Below are 21,531 nucleotides of genomic sequence, written 5' to 3' on the forward strand. Positions count from 1 at the left end.
TTGAGCTGTAATTTGACCCCCTTAACATGCTTCAAAACTCACCAAATTTGACACACACATCACGACTGGCAAAAATTGCCATCTAACAAAAAAAAAATACTCAAAATTGCGCTCTAGCGCCCCCTAGGAAAGAACACAGACAAAACTGCTTGTAACTTCTAGTAGGAATGTCGTGGAGACATGAAACAAAAACCTCTGTGTAGGTCTGACTTATACCTACATTTCATTAATTGACATCTTTCAGCAAAAATCTACAGGAAGTTGGCAATTACCCCTTCAAAACAAAAGTTTTGTAAAAACCTGTCACCTTTTTTTTCAACCTATCTCCTCTGAGCGCGTTTGTTGTGTCGGCTTCAAATTCGCACAGGAAAGAGATTGGACCCTTTTGATTAAATGTTGCGCAAATAGTTGTTCTAACTGCTTCGATTTTGATTTTACGAGCCTTCAAAGAACCGCTGCGCTGACGCTGCTGCGCTGCTGCCGTCTCAAGATGGCCGCTTAAAAGCAGGAAGCACCAGCGTGACCACACAATGCAGAGAAAGTAGGTAATGTGCGGGTAAAGATATGTTGACTGGGTGAAAGAAGGAGGCACCAGTTCCACTCCAGGATACAGAGAAGGTAGGTAATGTGTGGGTAAAGATATGTTGACTGGGTGAAAGAAGGAGGCACCAGTTCCACTCCAGGATACAGAGAAGGTAGGTAATGTGCAGGTAAAGATATGTTGACTGGGTGAAAGGAGGAGGCACCAGTTTGACTCCAGGATACAGAGAAGGTAGGTAAAGTGCGGGTAAAGATATGTTGACTGGGTGAAAGAAGGAGGCACCAGTTTGACTCCAGGATACAGAGAAGGTAGGTAATGTGCAGGTAAAGATATGTTGACTGGGTGAAAGAAGGAGGCACCAGTTTGACTCCAGGATACAGAGAAGGTAGGTAATGTGCAGGTAAAGATATGTTGACTGGGTGAAAGAAGGAGGCACCAGTTTGACTCCAGGATACAGAGAAGGTAGGTAATGTGCAGGTAAAGATATGTTGACTGGGTGAAAGAAGGAGGCACCAGTTTGACTCCAGGATACAGAGAAGGTAGGTAATGTGCGGGTAAAGATATGTTGACTGGGTGAAGGAAGGAGGCACCAGTTTGACTCCAGGATACAGAGAAGGTAGGTAATGTGCAGGTAAAGATATGTTGACTGGGTGAAAGAAGGAGGCACCAGTTTGACTCCAGGATACAGAGAAGGTAGGTAATGTGCAGGTAAAGATATGTTGACTGGGTGAACGAAGGAGGCTCCAGTTTGACTCCAGGATACAGAGAAGGTAGGTAATGTGCAGGTAAAGATATGTTGACTGGGTGAACGAAGGAGGTACCAGTTTGACTCCAGGATACAGAGAAGGTAGGTAATGTGCAGGTAAAGATATGTTGACTGGGTGAAAGAAGGAGGCACCAGTTTGACTCCAGGATACAGAGAAGGTAGGTAATGTGCGGGTAAAGATATGTTGACTGGGTGAAAGAAGGAGGCACCAGTTTGACTCCAGGATACAGAGAAGGTAGGTAATGTGCAGGTAAAGATATGTTGACTGGGTGAACGAAGGAGGCACCAGTTTGACTCCAGGATAAAGAGAAGGTGGGTAATGTGCAGGTAAAGATATGTTGACTGGGTGAAAGAAGGAGGCACCAGTTTGACTCCAGGATACAGAGAAGGTAGGTAATGTGCAGGTAAAGATATGTTGACTGGGTGAAAGAAGGAGGCACCAGTTTGACTCCAGGATACAGAGAAGGTAGGTAATGTGCAGGTAAAGATATGTTGAATGGGTGAAAGGAGGAGGCACCAGTTCCACTCCAGGATACAGAGAAGGTAGGTAATGTGCAGGTAAAGATATGTTGACTGGGTAAAGGCAGGAAACACCAACAAAAATTGGTCCCGTATATCGCTGCTTGCAGCTTTAATTATTATTAATTATTATTATTATTATTATTATTATGATCATTACAGAAAAAACAATTACCACTCCACTTCAACTTTAGGGCAGCAGAAGCCCATTCGGAAGAATAAAAAAAGATAATGGGATAAATATCAAACCTCACAAGACACCACAAAATGACACCAGTCCGTACGTTGCTGATATCAGCCGATATCGACGGCTCCGGTAGTTGTATCGTGATCAGGACACCCCAAGTATTGATCACTGTTATTGTTAGCAAATGCCACACCTGCTCAGGTGCTAGCTCCTCCCCCTGAGCGACACTGTTGGTAAACAAATGCCACGTCCGCCTGTGCGATAAAGGTGTGTATATTGCACCTGTGCCCAGGGGACTTGATACATCACCTGTTAAGTAATGTTTCACCTGTGTGGGAGCCACATCACTGCTCTGATACTGTACCGATGATACCGCCAGAACCGCACTGAAACCCAGGTCACCTGGTCGGCAGTGAAAGACTTGCGTTGTGTGTCCACACCCAGGGACCCCGGACTCCTTCTCGCAGCTGCTCACCTGCCCGTACTGCGCCCGCGGCTACAAGCGATTCAGCTCGCTGAAGGAGCACATCAAGTATCGGCACGAGAAGACGGAGGAGTGCTTCAGCTGCCCCGAGTGCAGCTACACCTTTGCACACCGCGCTCAGCTGGAGAGACACATGGCGGCCCACAAGTCCGGGCGGGACCAGGTAGGCGCTCGAGTCCACCAGAGCGGGGAAAAATGATAGAAAAAGTCCACACGTATCGGACCATGTCCGTGACTCACTGATATCATCACACAAAGTGAAGTATTCAAACCCAGTAGGCCCAAGTATTCATCAAGTACCAGCATAATGACCCACATTCAAACACAGTAGCGCTTTAGGCCTAAGTAGTCATCAAGAACAAGGCAGAGGTTTTATTTCATTAAGTTTATACTGTTTGTGTTGAATATAGGACAATAAAACACTGTACTTTTAGAAAGTGTTTTTTTTAGCCCACCACACTTTTAAAATCACTGTCCTATGAATTTTATGTTGTTTTTCTACGTGCAATGTCAGGACTAAACAATCTGTAGATTTGACGGTTAAAAAAATGTCAGCTCAGTTGCAAGAATTTTTTCATAAATTCACAGTCGTTTTTACAGCACATTACTGTAAATGGAAAAACTGTCTTTTTTTTTACATTTAAAAAATACAATATGCCGGAGTTTTATTTAAAAAAATATGTACCCTTAGAAAAAATGTTACAATATTATTTTAAAATGTACGATGGTTTTTTAAGCATTTTACTGTAAATGGAAAAATAGAACCCCTTTTAACCATTTTTTTTACAGTAAAAAATTCTATATCTCCTATTTACCAGAGTTTTATTGTGAAAAAAATGGTATACTTTAAAAAAAATTCTGAATTTTATTGTAAAATGCACGTTGATTTTTACAGCATTTTATTGTAAATAGAAAAATAGTACCATTTTCTTTACAGTAAAAAAATTATAATCTCATTTGCCAGAGATTTCTTGTAAAATATATATTTTTGTCTAAACAATACTGTATATTTTTTTATATACTTTGAAAAGATGTCAGCTCAGCTGCCAGAATTTTACTGTAAAACGTGCAGTGGTTTTTACAGCATTTTAATGTAAATGGAAAACTACAACCATTTTTTTACAGTAAGAAAATTATAATCTCATTTGCCAGAGTTTTATTGTTAAACAAAATGGTAAACATTGAAAAAATGTCTGCATTTATTTTAAAATGTGCCTTGATTTTTACAGCATTTTATTGTAAATGGAAAAATAGTACAATTTTTACAGTAAAAAAACAATCTCATTTGCAGCGTTATATTGTAAAAAAAAATTGTATACTTTGAAAAAAAGTCAGAATTTTATTGTAAAATGTACGTTGATTTTTGCAGCATTTTGCTGTAAATGGTAAAATAGTACCTTTTTTACAGTAAAAAAAATCTCATTTGCCAGAGTTTTCTTGTAAAATATATATTTTTTTCTAAACAATACTTTTCATTTTTTATATACTTTGAAAAGATGTCAGCTCAGCTGCCAGAATTTTACTGTAATATATGCAATGGTTTTTACAGCATTTTACTGTAAATGGAAAACTAGTACCATTTTTTTACAGTAAAAAAATTATAATCTCATTTGCCAGAGTTTTATTGTAAAACAAAAATGGTGTACACTGAAAAAATGTCTGCATTTTATTTTAAAATGTGCGTTGATTTTTACAGCATTTTATTGTAAATGGAAAAATAGTAAAAAAAATTTACCGTAAAAAAATTATAATCTCATTTGCCAGAGTTTTATTGTAAAACAAAAAGGTATACTTTGAAAAAAAGTCAGAATTTTATTTTGAAATGTACGTTGATTTTTGCAGCATTTTACTCTAAATGGTAAAATAATACAATTTTTTACAGCATTTTATTGTAAATGGAAAAATAGTACCATTTTTACAGTAAAAAAAAAAATCTAATTTGCAGCGTTATATTGTAAAAAAAAAAGGTATACTTTGAAAAAATGTCAGAATTTTATTGTAAAATGTACGTTGATTTTTGCAGCATTTTACTGTAAATGGTAAAATAGTACCTTTTTTTACAGTAAAAAAAATCTCATTTGCCAGAGATTTCTTGTAAAATATATATTTTTTTCTAAACAATACTTTTAATTTTTTATATACTTTGAAAAGATGTCAGCTCAGCAGCCAGAATTTTACTGTAAAATATGCAATGGTTTTTACAGCATTTTACTGTAAATGGAAAACTAGTACCATTTTTTTTACTGTAAAAAAATTATAATCTCATTTGCCAGAGTTTTATTGTAAAACAAAATGGTAAACATTGAAAAAATGTCTGCATTTTATTTTAAAATGTGCGTTGATTTTTACAGCATTTTATTGTAAATGGAAAAATAGTACCATTTTTTTACCGTAAAAAATATCTAATTTGACAGTTTTCTTGTAAAATATATTTTTTTCTAAACAATACTGTTCATTTTTTATATACTTTGAAAAGATGTCAGCTCAGCTGCCAGAATTTTATTTTAAAATGTGCGTTGATTTTTACAGCATTTTATTGTAAATGGAAAAATAGTACCATTTTTTTACAGTAAAAAAATGTTAATCTCATTTGCCAGAGTTTTATTGTAAAACAAAATGGTATACACTGAAAAAAAGTCTGAATTTTATTGTAAAATGTACGTTGATTTTTGCAGCATTTTACTGTAAATGGTAAAATAGTACAATTTTTTACAGTAAAAAATTCTCATTTGCCAGAGTTTTCTTGTAAAATATATATATTTTTCCAAACAATACTGTTAATTTTTTATATACTTTGAAAAGATGTCAGCTCAGCTGATAGAATTTTACTGTAAAATATGCAATGGTTTTTACAGCATTTTACTGTAAATGGAAAACTAGTACCTTTTTTTAACCATTTTTTTACAGTAAAAAAATTACAATCTCATTTGCCAGAGTTTTATTGTAAAAAAAAAAATGGTGTACACTGAAAAAATGTCTGCATTTTATTTTAAAATGATCGTGATTTTTACAGCATTTTATTGTAAATGGAAAAATAGTAACATTTTTTTTAAAATAATCTCATTTGCAGCGTTATATTGTAAACAAAAAAAGGTATACTTTGAAAAAATGTCAGAATTGTATTGTAAAATGTACATTGACTTTTACAGCATTTTACTGTAAATGGAAAAATAGTAAAAAAAAAAAAAATGACAGTTGAAAATTATTTAATTTGCCAGAATTTTATTGTAAATGTATTATTTTTTTCTAAAACAGTACTGCATTTTTTTTTTAATAAATTGACATTTTAAAGACATCGAACATGGGACAGTTTAGTAAGTAAAAATTGTTTTAGTTATATTGTAAAACATATACGCTGAATGAAGAATCCATACCAGTAGAAACACTATGGCTGGCTGGGAAACGGAACCTTATTTAGTATATTTGCTTGTTTTTGTTCATTATGGCCACCAGTGAAGAAAAAACTAAATCAGCCACAGCGTTTTATAAGCCGCAGGGTTCAAAGTGTAGGTAAAAAGTAGCGGCCTCTAGTCCTGAATGTACGGTAACAACTGGACAACACTTAAAATCAGCTCATTTTTACGTTCTGTGATAAAAAATGAGATTTTATCATTAAAATAATATTTTTAACACACAAAAGTATGGTTTTGGACGTGATAGTATTTGACTCACTCATGCATGATTGGTATCGTAACATCTCGAGTAAAAAAGTCAGAGTTGTGTTCAGTAATGAAACAAAATGTTGACATTTTAGTCAAATAGAATTGAAACTAAGAGACTGGCGTATACTAGAGTGGTATTTTCAAAGTAAAAGTGCCCGATCCTGAGTGTCCCCAACATGATAAACAAACATGAACATTGATTGATGGTTGAGTGTCGGTTCAAAGGTGGTGTTGTCATTGTGGGTCTTCCTGCTCCCACAGAGACTCGTCACGCAGTCGGGAGGCAACCGCAAATTCAAGTGCAGCGAGTGCGGCAAGGCCTTTAAATACAAGCACCACCTCAAGGAGCACCTGCGCATTCACAGCGGTGAGTCGCTCTGGCGCCGGGTGTGTGTGTGTGTGTGTGTGTGTTAATTGATGTTTATAGTGTAATGTGTCATGACTGAGCAATAAAAGAATGGCATTAAGGCATCGGCGTCCAAACTGCGGTCTGCGGGCCACGTGCGGCCCGTCTGCCACGTCTTCAATTTGGCCCGTGAGTGCTTTCAAATTCCTCTTAAATACCAGCGGGTTTCTGAATGCGACATACTTGCTGCCATCTTGTGGACAATGTGAATAAATCAGATCAGTGACCCTTTAGAGTACTTTCCAGCACTTACTTATATGACACAAACCAAACAACCTACCCTGGTCATGGTGCAAAAATAAAACAAAAGAATGCAGCTAGCATAGAGGTCAAAGCACATGGTCACACATAACTTGCTCACTGAACTCTGTGGATATAGTGGAAAATGTGCAAACATAATTAAAAACTCCAAACAACCTACCCTAGTCATGGTGCAAAAATAAAACAAGAGAATGCAGCTAGCATAAAGGTCAACGCACATGGTCACACATAACTTGCTCACTGAACTTTGTGGATATAGTGGAAAATGTCCAAACATAATTACACAATCCAAACAACCTACCCTAGTCATGGTGCAAAAAAAAAACAAGAGAATGCAGCTTACATATAGGACAACACACATGGTCACACATAACATGCTCACTGAACTTTGTGGATAAAGTGGAAAATGTCCAAACATAATTAAAAACTCTGAACAACCTACCCTGGTCATGGTGCAAAAATAAAACAAAATAATTTAGCTAGCATAGAGGTCAACGCACATGGTCACACATAACTTGCTCACTCAACTTTGTGGATAAAGTGGAAAATGTCCAAACATAATTAAAAAATCCAAACAACCTACCCTAGTCATGGTGCAAAAGAAAAGAAGAGAATGCAGCTAACAAAAACGTCAACACACATGGTCACACATAACTTGCTTACTGCACTTTGTGGATTATAGGGAAAATGTCCAAACACCATTAAAAAATCCAAACAACCTACCCTAGTCATGGTGCAAAAAAAAACAAGAGAATGCAGCTAACAAAAAGGTCAACACACACATGGTCACACATAACTTGCTCACTGAACTTTGTGGATAAAGTGGAAAATGTCCAAACATAATTTAAAAATCCAAACAACCTACCCTAGTCATGGTGCAAAAGAAAAGAAGAGAATGCAGCTAACAAAAACGTCAACACACATGGTCACACATAACTTGCTTACTGCACTTTGTGGATATAGTGGAAAATGTCCAAACATAATTACACAATCCAAACAACCTACCCTAGTCATGGTGCAAAAAAAAAAACAAGAGAATGCAGCTTACATATAGGACAACACACATGGTCACACATAACATGCTCACTGAACTTTGTGGATATAGTGGAAAATGTCCAAACATAATTACACAATCCAAACAACCTACCCTACTCATGGTGCAAAAATAAAACAAGAGAATGCAGCTTACATAAAAAGGTCAACACACATGGTCACACATAACTTGCTCACTGAACTTTGTGGATATAGTGGAAAATGTCCAAACATAATTAAAAAATCCAAACAACCTACCCTAGTCATGGTGCAAAAGAAAACGAGAGAATGCAGCTAACAAAAAGGTCAACACACATGGTCACACATAACTTGCTCACTGAACTTTGTGGATATAGTGGAAAATGTCCAAACATAATTAAAAAATCCAAACAACCTACCCTAGTCATGGTGCAAAAGAAAAGAAGAGAATGCAGCTAACAAAAACGTCAACACACATGGTCACACATAACTTGCTTACTGCACTTTGTGGATTATAGGGAAAATGTCCAAACACCATTAAAAAATCCAAACAACCTACCCTAGTCATGGTGCAAAAAAAAAAACAAGAGAATGCAGCTTACATATAGGACAACACACATGGTCACACATAACATGCTCACTGAACTTTGGGGATATAGTGGAAAATGTCCAAACATAATTAAAAACTCCGAACAACCTACCCTAGTCATGGTGCAAAAATAAAACAAGAGAATGCAGCTTACATAAAAGGTCAACACACATGGTCACACATAACTTGCTCACTGAACTTTGTGGATATAGTGGAAAATGTCCAAACACCATAAAAAAAAAAATATAGAGTTCATATACTCTTTGTTTTCAGTTATATTAATGTCATATCCATTACATTAGTATATTATGTAAACACACACACGTATACATTTATATACACACGCACATATATAATATATACACATTTACACAGTGTATATATATATACATATATACACATTTATACAGTGTGTATACATATATATATATATATATATATATATATATATATATATATATATATATATACATACATACACAGATACTTCAATATATTCAGACATCACACATGGGATGGTTTAGTAAAAATCCTATTAGTTATATTGTAAAAACTTCTAAACATTGCTTGGAGTGAAGACTGAAGAATCCATATGAGTAGAGACGCTATGGATGGCCGGAAGAGGTGACAGCACTTTTACTTCCGGTCGCAAGCACTAAATGGAAGGACACATCAGCCCCTGCAGTGAGTGAACTTGTCCAAAAGATGGCGCCATAGCACAAACAATAACACACATTTTCAGCATCTCTGCTTGGGTTTAATGAAAACTATTGAACACAAAATGTTATTTTTGTTAGCGAAGACAAATCTTTAAAATTAGCCGCGACGTTCAAAGTGTAGACATGAAGTAGTGGCTTTGTAGTCCGGAATTTATGGTCAATTAAATACAAACGGTTTGTGTTGTGGTTTGTGCAGCCCTTTGAGACACTAGTGATTTAGGGCTATATAAATAATTGTGTGAATGTTGTCTGTCTATCTGTGTTGTCCCTGCGATGAGGTGGCGACTTGTCCAGGGTGTACCCCGCCTTCCGCCCGATTGTAGCTGAGATAGGCGCCAGCGCCCCCCGCAACCCCGTAAGGGAATAAGCGGTAGAAAATGGATGGATGGATGATTAAATAAAAAGTGTTAAAAATTCTGTGTAAAACAATTCAGTGTTTTAAAATTTTTTGCAAAAAAATTCTGTGCAAATATTTGTTACTTTAAAACTGAAGATTGACTTCCTGTAAATGAAGACAGAAGCAACCAATGAGGTGAGTTTTGAAAAACATATTTTTCTGCGCTCAATTTAATTGCATTTAAAACACCGCATTTTAAACAAATTTTACTCAAAAAAAACTCAATTTGTTCACAAAATACAAACTGAAAAGTTCTCACAATTCTGTGTCCAGAAAAAGAAAGCTTTTGTTATGGAGACACAAATTAATAAATCGCAAGTTATTTAACAAAAAATACAGCTCAAACTATCCAAATTTTTGCCGGAACTTTCTGAAAAAGCAGCCGCAAATTTCTGCACTTTCAGCCTTGGCAAAGCAACCCTGCAGCGACTGTGTGAAAATAATCCTATCTTCGACTCCTTTGTCCGCGCAGGAGAGAAACCCTACGAGTGCTCCAACTGCAAGAAGCGCTTCTCCCACTCGGGCTCGTACAGCTCGCACATCAGCAGCAAGAAATGCATCAGCCTGGTCTCGGTTAACAGCCGGCAACGTCTGAGCGGCGGCAAGACCCAGGCCCAGGCCCCGGCCGCCATCCTTCCCACTTCGCCGGGCGCCCTGCGCGCCCAAATCCGCGAGAAGCTGGAGCACAGCAAGCCCCTCCAGGAGCAGCTGCCCCTAAACCAGATCAAGAGCGAGCCGCTGGACTACGAATACAAACCGACTCTGGTGGGCATGAATGGCGGGATGTACAACGGCGGGGCCGCGACTCCTCTGCAGGGCACGGTGCAGGCCGTGGTCCTCCCCACCGTGGGGCTGATGTCGCCCATCAGCATCAACATAGCCGACCTGCAGAACGCCCTCAAAGTGGCGGTGGACGGCAACGTGATTCGCCAGGTCCTGGAAAGCAGCGGCAAGGGCCAGGGTCAGCAGGCCAACTTGGGGTTAACCACTGGAACCATCCACCCGTCCCAGCAGCAGCTCATCTCAGCCATCAGCTTGCCCATTGTGGGTCAGGACGGAAATGCCAAAATCATCATCAACTACAACCTGGACCCCAGCCAGGGACAGATCATGGCGCAGAACATTAAGAAGGAGTCGGAGCCATTCCCGACCGCTGAGTCGTTGAAGTTTCAGAAACTCCCTGAGGACCTGACCGTCAGGGGCGCGAGGGGGACTGAGATGAAAGAAGAGGATCAAACCACTAAGACTTGTCTCCTGTGTGAGAACTGTCCGGCCGGGCTGGAAGACCTGCATGCCCTCAAACACTGCAAGAAAGACGCTCTCAGGCTGAACGGAGAGTCTGCCGTTACCGCGCTACTGTCACAGGGGGGATTTTGCAACCAGCCCAAGAACATCCTGTCCCTGTTGAAGGCCTACTTTGCCTTAAACAGAGAGCCCACCAAGGACGAGATGGACAAAATCGCAGACTCTGTCAACCTCCCAATCCATGTGGTCAAAAGGTGGTTTGACAAAATGCAGCAGGGTCAAATATCACTCGGTGCCCCGACGCCTCCTTCCGAGGAAGACGATGCCTACGATTCCAGCAGTGTGGTGTCTCTGGTCCAGGGGAAAGGCGTGGCCTCCGTGAGTCCTTCTGAGCCTCACGACAGTCCCACAGAAGCAACCCCGGCTGAGCAAAACGGCGCCCACAGCTCTCCAGTCTCTCCCTCACCACTAACCCTGAGAGACGACGGTCTCCTTAAAGACCAGACGCCCCAGGGCACCGATGCACCCCTAGACCTGTCGCTGCCAAAGCCTGACAAAGAGGAAACGGAGACTGTTCAAACCCGCAATCACCTCTCACTTTCCTCTGTACGCACCATTCAGGAAGAACCTCTGAACTTAACTTGCACAAAGAAAGACGCCTCGCCACTCTCCCCCTTGGGCTCCGGCCCCCTCGCACTGTACACCAGCCCGCCAAGTGCCAACCCCCTCAATATTGTAACCACTCAACTTCCCACGCTGGTGGCGATTGCTGACCAGAGCCGTATGCAATGTCTAAGGGCCCTGACCACCACCAACAAACAGACTATCCTCATCCCTCAGCTGGCTTACACCTATACCACTACCGCTACCAGTCCTGCTGGGACCCTGACGGAAAAGACCATCCACCTCAACGGGATCAAGGTTAGTCACATCTTCACATATTTACCTTGGGAGAATGCAATGTAACAAAGTACTAAACCTGATCTGGGTTGGTTCGGTTGACAGTCTACAGGAATTTGAAGATTGTTGTTCTTACTCCAGATCAGGTTTACTAAACCAGATCTGAGTTGGTTTGGTTGACAGAAAGACGACAGGAAAGAAACGCAAAACGGATTGAAGGATTGGTCTGAATTCAAAGATTGTTGTTCTTACTACAGATCAGGTTTACTAAACCAGATCTGAGTCTGTGCACTGTAAGGGAACGGACACATACAGTTGATTGATAATTGCCATAGGCAATCAGATAAGTTGTTGACAGTAGCCCATCGAGGTAGCCTTACGATAAACGTGACCGTGATTGGATACTCACTTGTCATTCCCGAGTGAGTATCCAATCACAAGTGTTGATTTGCAAACGCAGGAAGTGTCACCGGAGCCATACCCGGCCAGCAGATAAATCTCACGTTTGTAACCCACAAAGAAGGGAGAGCAAAATGTTGATTAGGAGGCAGATATGTATTTGCAAGGCCATTTTCAAGAAGGATATTTAAATACAAACGAGATCTCCTGAGACGAGGTCGGCAGACTTCAGAAGCTATGGTTTGCTCGCCACTTTCACTCAAATCAAGCGACTACGAGCCGTACCACTGGCTAATATGGCGTCCGATGGGTGCTACAAATTGTGAGGTCAAATATTTAATTTTCACATCGGTCGGTCTGAATTTACAAGATTGTTGTTGTTATTCCAGATCAGATTTACTAAACCATACCTGGGTTGGTTCGGTTGATATAAAGACTACAGGAAAGAAACGCAAAACAGAAAAGAACACAAAACGGAAAAGAACACAAAACAGATTAGGGATTGGTTTGAATTCAAAGATTGTTGTTCTTATTCCAGATCAGGTTTGCTTAACCAAACCAACCCACATCAGGTTGGAAGAAAGACTACAGGAAAGAAACGCAAAAACGGATTGAAGGATCGGTCTAAATTCAAAGATTTTTGTTCTTATTCCAGATTAGGTTTACTAAACCATACCTGGGTTGGTTTGTTTGACAGAAAGACTACAGGAAAGAAACGCAAAACAGATTGAAGGATTGGTCTGAATTCAAAGATTGTTGTTATTCCAGATTAGGTCTACTATATCATACCTGGGTTGGTTCGTTTGACAGAAAGACTACAGGAAAGAAACACAAAACAGATTAAGGATGGATCTGAATTCAAAGATTGTTGTTCTTATTCCAGATCAGGTTAGCAGAAAGACAACACGAAAGAAACGCAAAAACGGATTGAAGGATCGGTCTGAATTCAAAGATTGTTGTTCTTATTCCAGATCAGGATTACTTAACCATACCTGGGTTGGTTTGTTTGACAGAAAGACTACAGGAAAGAAACGCAAAACAGATTGAAGGATCGGTCTGAATTCAAAGTTTGTTGTTCTTATTCCAGATCAGGTTAGCAGAAAGACACCACGAAAGAAACGCAAAAATGGATTGAAGGATCGGTCTGAATTCAAAGATTGTTGTTCTTATTCCAGATCAGGATTACTTAACCATACTTGGGTTGGCTCGGTTGACAGAAAGACAACAGGAAAGAAACGCAAAATAGATTGAAGGATCGGTGTGAATTCAAAGATTGTTGTTGGTATTCCAGATCAGGTTTACTAAACCATACCTGGGTTGGTTCGTTTGACAGAAAGACTACAGGAAAGAAACACAAAACAGATTAAGGATCGGTCTGAATTCAAAGATTGTTGTTCTTATTCCAGATCAGGTTAGCAGAAAGACAACACGAAAGAAACGCAAAAACGGATTGAAGGATCGGTCTGAATTCAAAGATTGTTGTTCTTATTCCAGATCAGGATTACTTAACCATACTTGGGTTGGCTCATTTGACAGAAAGACAACAGGAAAGAAACGCAAAACAGATTGAAGGATCGGTGTGAATTCAAAGATTGTTGTTATTCCAGATTAGGTTTACTAAACCATACCTGGGTTGGTTCGTTTGACAGAAAGACTACAGGAAAGAAACGCAAAACAGATTGAAGGATCGGTCTGAATTCAAAGTTTGTTGTTCTTATTCCAGATCAGGTTAGCAGAAAGACAACACGAAAGAAACGCAAAAACGGATTGAAGGATCGGTCTGAATTCAAAGATTGTTGTTCTTATTCCAGATCAGGATTACTTAACCATACTTGGGTTGGCTCGGTTGACAGAAAGACAACAGGAAAGAAACGCAAAACAGATTGAAGGATCGGTGTGAATTCAAAGATTGTTGTTATTCCAGATCAGGTTTACTATATCATACCTGGGTTGGTTCGTTTGACAGAAAGACTACAGGAAAGAAACGCAAAACAGATTGAAGGATCGGTCTGAATTCAAAGTTTGTTGTTCTTATTCCAGATCAGGTTAGCAGAAAGACAACACGAAAGAAACGCAAAAATGGATTGAAGGATTGGTCTGAATTCAAAGATTGTTGTTCTTATTCCAGATCAGGTTTACTAAACCATACCTGGGTTGGTTCGTTTGACAGAAAGACTACAGGAAAGAAACGCAAAACAGATTGAAGGATCGGTGTGAATTCAAAGATTGTTGTTGGTATTCCAGATCAGGCTTACTAAACCATACCTGGGTTGGCTCGGTTGACAGAAAGACAACACGAAAGAAACGCAAAAACGGATTGAAGGATCGGTCTGAATTCAAAGATTGTTGTTATTCCAGATTAGGTTTACTATATCATACCTGGGTTGGTTCGTTTGACAGAAAGACTACAGGAAAGAAACGCAAAACAGATTGAAGGATCGGTCTGAATTCAAAGTTTGTTGTTCTTATTCCAGATCAGGTTAGCAGAAAGACAACACGAAAGAAACGCAAAAACGGATTGAAGGATTGGTCTGAATTCAAAGAATTCCAGATCAGGTTTACTAAACCATACCTGGGTTGGTTCGTTTGACAGAAAGACAACAGGAAAGAAACGCAAAACAGATTGAAGGATCGGTGTGAATTCAAAGATTGTTGTTATTCCAGATCAGGTTTACTATATCATACCTGGGTTGGTTCGTTTGACAGAAAGACTACAGGAAAGAAACGCAAAACAGATTGAAGGATCGGTCTGAATTCAAAGTTTGTTGTTCTTATTCCAGATCAGGTTAGCAGAAAGACAACACGAAAGAAACGCAAAAACGGATTGAAGGATTGGTCTGAATTCAAAGAATTCCAGATCAGGTTTACTAAACCATACCTGGGTTGGTTCGTTTGACAGAAAGACTACAGGAAAGAAACGCAAAACAGATTGAAGGATCGGTGTGAATTCAAAGATTGTTGTTGGTATTCCAGATCAGGCTTACTAAACCATACCTGGGTTGGCTCGGTTGACAGAAAGACAACACGAAAGAAACGCAAAAACGGATTGAAGGATCGGTCTGAATTCAAAGATTGTTGTTATTCCAGATTAGGTTTACTATATCATACCTGGGTTGGTTCGTTTGACAGAAAGACTACAGGAAAGAAACGCAAAACAGATTGAAGGATCGGTCTGAATTCAAAGTTTGTTGTTCTTATTCCAGATCAGGTTAGCAGAAAGACAACACGAAAGAAACGCAAAAACGGATTGAAGGATTGGTCTGAATTCAAAGATTGTTGTTCTTATTCCAGATCAGGTTTACTAAACCATACCTGGGTTGGTTCGTTTGACAGAAAGACTACAGGAAAGAAACGCAAAACAGATTGAAGGATCGGTGTGAATTCAAAGATTGTTGTTGGTATTCCAGATCAGGCTTACTAAACCATACCTGGGTTGGCTCGGTTGACAGAAAGACAACACGAAAGAAACGCAAAAACGGATTGAAGGATCGGTCTGAATTCAAAGATTGTTGTTATTCCAGATTAGGTTTACTATATCATACCTGGGTTGGTTCGTTTGACAGAAAGACTACAGGAAAGAAACGCAAAACAGATTGAAGGATCGGTCTGAATTCAAAGTTTGTTGTTCTTATTCCAGATCAGGTTAGCAGAAAGACAACACGAAAGAAACGCAAAAACGGATTGAAGGATTGGTCTGAATTCAAAGAATTCCAGATCAGGTTTACTAAACCATACCTGGGTTGGTTCGTTTGACAGAAAGACTACAGGAAAGAAACGCAAAACAGATTGAAGGATCGGTGTGAATTCAAAGATTGTTGTTGGTATTCCAGATCAGGCTTACTAAACCATACCTGGGTTGGCTCGGTTGACAGAAAGACAACACGAAAAAAACGCAAAAACGGATTGAAGGATCGGTCTGAATTCAAAGATTGTTGTTATTCCAGATTAGGTTTACTATATCATACCTGGGTTGGTTCGTTTGACAGAAAGACTACAGGAAAGAAACACAAAACAGATTAAGGATGGATCTGAATTCAAAGATTGTTGTTCTTATTCCAGATCAGGTTAGCAGAAAGACAACACGAAAGAAACGCAAAAACGGATTGAAGGATCGGTCTGAATTCAAAGATTGTTGTTCTTATTCCAGATCAGGATTACTTAACCATACTTGGGTTGGCTCGGTTGACAGAAAGACAACAGGAAAGAAACGGAAAATAGATTGAAGGATCGGTGTGAATTCAAAGATTGTTGTTGGTATTCCAGATCAGGTTTACTAAACCATACCTGGGTTGGTTCGTTTGACAGAAAGACAACACGAAAGAAACGCAAAAACGGATTGAAGGATTGGTCTGAATTCAAAGATTGTTGTTCTTATTCCAGATCAGGATTACTTAACCATACTTGGGTTGGCTCGGTTGACAGAAAGACAACAGGAAAGAAACGCAAAACAGATTGAAGGATCGGTGTGAATTCAAAGATTGTTGTTCTTATTCCAGATCAGGCTTACTAAACCATACCTGGGTTGGCTCGGTTGACAGAAAGACAACACGAAAGAAACGCAAAAACGGATTGAAGGATCGGTCTGAATTCAAAGATTGTTGTTATTCCAGATTAGGTTTACTATATCATACCTGGGTTGGTTCGTTTGACAGAAAGACTACAGGAAAGAAACGCAAAACAGATTGAAGGATCGGTCTGAATTCAAAGTTTGTTGTTCTTATTCCAGATCAGGTTAGCAGAAAGACAACACGAAAGAAACGCAAAAACGGATTGAAGGATTGGTCTGAATTCAAAGAATTCCAGATCAGGTTTACTAAACCATACCTGGGTTGGTTCGTTTGACAGAAAGACTACAGGAAAGAAACGCAAAACAGATTGAAGGATCGGTGTGAATTCAAAGATTGTTGTTGGTATTCCAGATCAGGCTTACTAAACCATACCTGGGTTGGCTCGGTTGACAGAAAGACAACACGAAAGAAACGCAAAAACGGATTGAAGGATCGGTCTGAATTCAAAGATTGTTGTTATTCCAGATTAGGTTTACTATATCATACCTGGGTTGGTTCGTTTGACAGAAAGACTACAGGAAAGAAACACAAAACAGATTAAGGATGGATCTGAATTCAAAGATTGTTGTTCTTATTCCAGATCAGGTTAGCAGAAAGACAACACGAAAGAAACGCAAAAACGGATTGAAGGATCGGTCTGAATTCAAAGATTGTTGTTCTTATTCCAGATCAGGATTACTTAACCATACTTGGGTTGGCTCGGTTGACAGAAAGACAACAGGAAAGAAACGGAAAATAGATTGAAGGATCGGTGTGAATTCAAAGATTGTTGTTGGTATTCCAGATCAGGTTTACTAAACCATACCTGGGTTGGTTCGTTTGACAGAAAGACAACACGAAAGAAACGCAAAAACGGATTGAAGGATTGGTCTGAATTCAAAGATTGTTGTTCTTATTCCAGATCAGGATTACTTAACCATACTTGGGTTGGCTCGGTTGACAGAAAGACAACAGGAAAGAAACGCAAAACAGATTGAAGGATCGGTGTGAATTCAAAGATTGTTGTTCTTATTCCAGATCAGGATTACTAAACCATACCTGGGTTGGTTCGTTTGACAGAAAGACAACACGAAAGAAACGCAAAACAGATTGAAGGATCGATCTGAATTCAAAGATTGTTGTTCTTATTCCAGATCAGGATTACTTAACCATACCTGGGTTGGCTCGGTTGACAGAAAGACTACAGGAAAGAAACGCAAAACAGATTGAAGGATCGGTCTGAATTCAAAGATTGTTGTTCTTATTCCAGATCAGGTTTACTTAACCATACTTGGGTTGGCTCGGTTGACAGAAAGACAACAGGAAAGAAACGCAAAACAGATTGAAGGATCGGTGTGAATTCAAAGTTTGTTGTTCTTATTCCATTGCTGCTATGGTGCGGTTCTTACTGCTAACAGACCAGCACCAAAAGGTACTGACATTTAATTTGGAGACCCTTTGGGTGTCATTTCACACATAGTAAAGCGCTACAGCCCATAAATGTGTGTACCTGCACTACAAAAACTTCCAGCTTTATTTGAAGATGTACTTCACTTGTGTGTTTGGTGCCAAAAAAAACTACTGGTGAAAACTGCAGCCAGACATGAAGTCTGGGTCAGAAACCAGTCTCGGTCTGTTAGAAAATATACAAAAGGATTTACTTCTGACTACGTTTAATCAGTTCCTAGGATTTACAGCAATGGTGGCTAGAGTAAAACGCCAAGTAGACTGACAAATGTAATGATACGTTAGCATGTAGCATTGTAGATAAACAGAAAGTGGCCGAAGACGGTCTGTCGAGCCAAATTCATGCAAAGTCCCACATTTTTATGCAGTGCTCTGACCAGAGCACCACCTTGACGTGGTCCAAGGACCTGAAGTCAGTGTTTGAGATGCAGGTCTTCATGAAGGCACTGGTCGTAGGATTGTACTACAAGCGGTTTTCTCAAAGCTAACGTGCTAACTTACTTGCCAGCTAGCGGACTTGACAGAGCTCCCAAGCTAGGATGCTATCCATCTTTGAACAACAGAAGTTGAATGTTACTGCTGTTGCTTTAGTTGCTAGTGTTAGTAATTCTAGGAGTTGTGGAGAATCAGTTCAGTTCTTCATATTTTTGCCTATAAAACCAGCGTTGGTTGTGACATCCCACCAGATGACAGAGTGTCACTCCAACACAAACTTCATTTCCCCTTTTTTTTCTTGAGTGTGCATTACCGTAAGTAGCTATCTGGGTTCCTTCCAGCGGGTCAGCCTTGACCGTTTTTAAGCACGTCCTGATTTGTGTTGATGGACTTGTTGAAGATGGCTGGAACACGACACGGGCTCCAATGGGATGCTTGATATCTAGAAATGTATAAAGAAATAAATAATGACCTTGATGATGGCTATTCATTGAACAGAGACTTTAATGGTCGGCATGATGGATGGAGATCTTCCACAATGCGCCACTTTACTGCAGAAGCTCTTTATTGATTTGATGGAAGCCTTTTTATACGCCTGCTTCCTTGATTTACTCCACCGCAGGGTGGGGAATTGATCCCGTGCCAGCTCCAACACAGTCAGCAAGTACTTTAGCAGTGGCGCTGGACCACTGGAGAATGCACCGCCACTTAAGTTGCAACCACAGCATTTCACAGGGAAAGAACATTTTCCATATATAAGTCGCACCGGACTATAAGGCGCAGGTTGTGGAATGACTTATGTCCACCTTAGGATTCTGTAAATGTTCATGTACCGTATTTCCTTGAATTGCTGCCGGGACGCTAATTAATTTAAAACCTCTTCTCACTCCTGCGCTTACCAAGGGCATGCGGTAAATTTTGGCCTGCGCTTAAAAATTTGAGTGTGATGTAAGGATACCATCATGAAAAGCACATTTAAATGGTCTTACCTTTACTTATAAATGAAGTCCATGTGCAGCTCCTTCTGATCAAAAGCATCGATAACTTGTTTATAGAAGTCTTCCTTATCTTTCTTCAGTTTTAAAAGTCTCTCTATCTCGATGGAGATCTTTCTTTAATACCTCCTGCTTCGATTGAAAGTCCAGTTTAGAAAACTATTTTAGATATGTAATCCTCCATGTTAAAAGTGCAAGCGAGAGGAAAAAAATAAACGATTGTTGTCACTTCTTCTGCAGCCGAGTAGTCGCAAGAAGGATCACTAGCGCCCTCTACCACCAGGAGGGGGTAGTCATTTAATGACTCATATTTGACACACCCAGCTACGGTATATTAATAAAACATAGCTGCTTACTGTTCTTTTTAGCATATTCAATAGCTTGGAGCTTAAATCCTACTGAATAGCTCTTAATCTTCTTCCCTTTATGCCATTTAAAATGATTGAAATCAGCCTCCTCCATTTTGAAAATGATGACAGCTGAAGTGTCACTCGTGACGTGACGAGTTTGACCCGGTGGAAATTCTAGGCATGCGCTAATAAAAATAATATTTTGCGAAACGAGTTTGACCCGGCAGTAATTCTAGGCAGGCGCATACTATATACCTGGCGGCAATTCAAGGAAATACGGTATTTACACGGTAGGGTTCTGTAAATGTTTATTTACCTGCTTTGTTTCCAAACTGTGTCTGTAACAAGACAGTAAAACGGCTGATCAGACAAAACACAACCCTAACAGACTCAAAAACTCCACGGTGACGTTTTGGTGAATTTACTTAGGAATTTGTCAAATTGAAATAATACAAAAAAAATGCCGTTGTAAGCTAATAATACTAACACAGACATTTGTAGTAGCTAATGCTAACCGTGCTAGTGTCATCACATTATGATAGCAGGAACAAATATGCATGATAACACTCCTACAGACACAACTAAGAATTACTTTAGTTATATTGTAAAACTGCTAGTGGTGATGAGTGAAGAATCCATGCAACTTCCGGTTCAAGGCATTAAAACCGGAAGTATATATTCAACCCGCATTACTAGCAGTGGGCAAACTTGTCCAAAAGATGGCACAGTAGCACAAAGAATGCCATTTTAAGTTAATAATAGTGGCACAGACACTCATAAAACTGTTAGCATATTAGCTAATGCTAACAACGCTAGCTTGATTACATTACGATAGCAGGTACAAATATGCATGAAAACACTCCTACAGACATCAGACAGTGGACACTTTAGTAGGTGAGAATTGTTTAAGTTATATTGTAAAACTGCTAGTGGTGATGAGTGAAGAATCCATGCGACTTCCGGTTCAAGGCATTAAAACCGGAAGTATATATTCAACCCGCATTACTAGCAGTGGGCAAACTTGTCCAAAAGATGGCACAGTAGCACAAAGAATGCCATTTTAAGTTAATAATAGTGACACAGACACTCATAAAAGTGTTGGCATATTAGCTAATGCTAACAACGCTAGCTTGATTACATCACGATAGCAGGTACAAATATGCATGAAAACACTCCTACAGACATCAGACAGTGGACACTTTAGTAGGTGAGAATTGTTTAAGTTATATTGTAAAACTGCTAGTGGTGATGAGTGAAGAATCCATGTGACTTCCGGTTCAAGGCATTAAAACCGGAAGTATATATTCAACCCGCATTACTAGCAGTGAGCAAACTAGTCCAAAAGATGGCACAGTAGCACAAATAATGCCATTTTAAGTTAATAATAGTGGCAGAGACACTCATAAAAGTGTTAGCATATTAGCTAATGCTAACAACGCTAGCTTGATTACATCACGATAGCAGGTACAAATATACATGAAAACACTCCTACAGACATCAGACAGTGGACACTTTAGTAGGTGAGAATTGTTTAAGTTGTATTGTAAAACTGCTAGTGGTGATGAGTGAAAAATCCATGCGACTTCCGGTTCAAGGCATTAAAACCGGAAGTATATATTCAACCCGCATTACTAGCAGTGAGCAAACTAGT

General features: G+C 39.3%; 1 protein-coding gene across 3 annotated transcripts in view; it reads left to right on the plus strand.

Moving 5' to 3' along the window:
* The window catches only part of zeb1b (zinc finger E-box binding homeobox 1b), a 162,883-nt gene that overhangs the window by 118,861 nt on the left and 22,491 nt on the right, over positions 1-21,531 (plus strand). For all 3 annotated transcript variants that reach the window (XR_009809735.1, XM_061921211.1, XM_061921212.1), the window contains exons 4-6: positions 2,458-2,660; positions 6,421-6,526; positions 10,015-11,708. Coding sequence is in view for 2 of the 3 variants with exons in the window: in XM_061921211.1 (XP_061777195.1) it covers positions 2,458-2,660; positions 6,421-6,526; positions 10,015-11,708 (2,003 nt within the window). In the remaining variant the exon portion in view is untranslated. The remainder of the gene's footprint in view (positions 1-2,457; positions 2,661-6,420; positions 6,527-10,014; positions 11,709-21,531) is intronic.

Source organism: Nerophis ophidion, linkage group LG15 (assembly GCF_033978795.1).
Source record: "Nerophis ophidion isolate RoL-2023_Sa linkage group LG15, RoL_Noph_v1.0, whole genome shotgun sequence".
NCBI classification, from domain to species: Eukaryota; Metazoa; Chordata; class Actinopteri; order Syngnathiformes; family Syngnathidae; genus Nerophis; species Nerophis ophidion.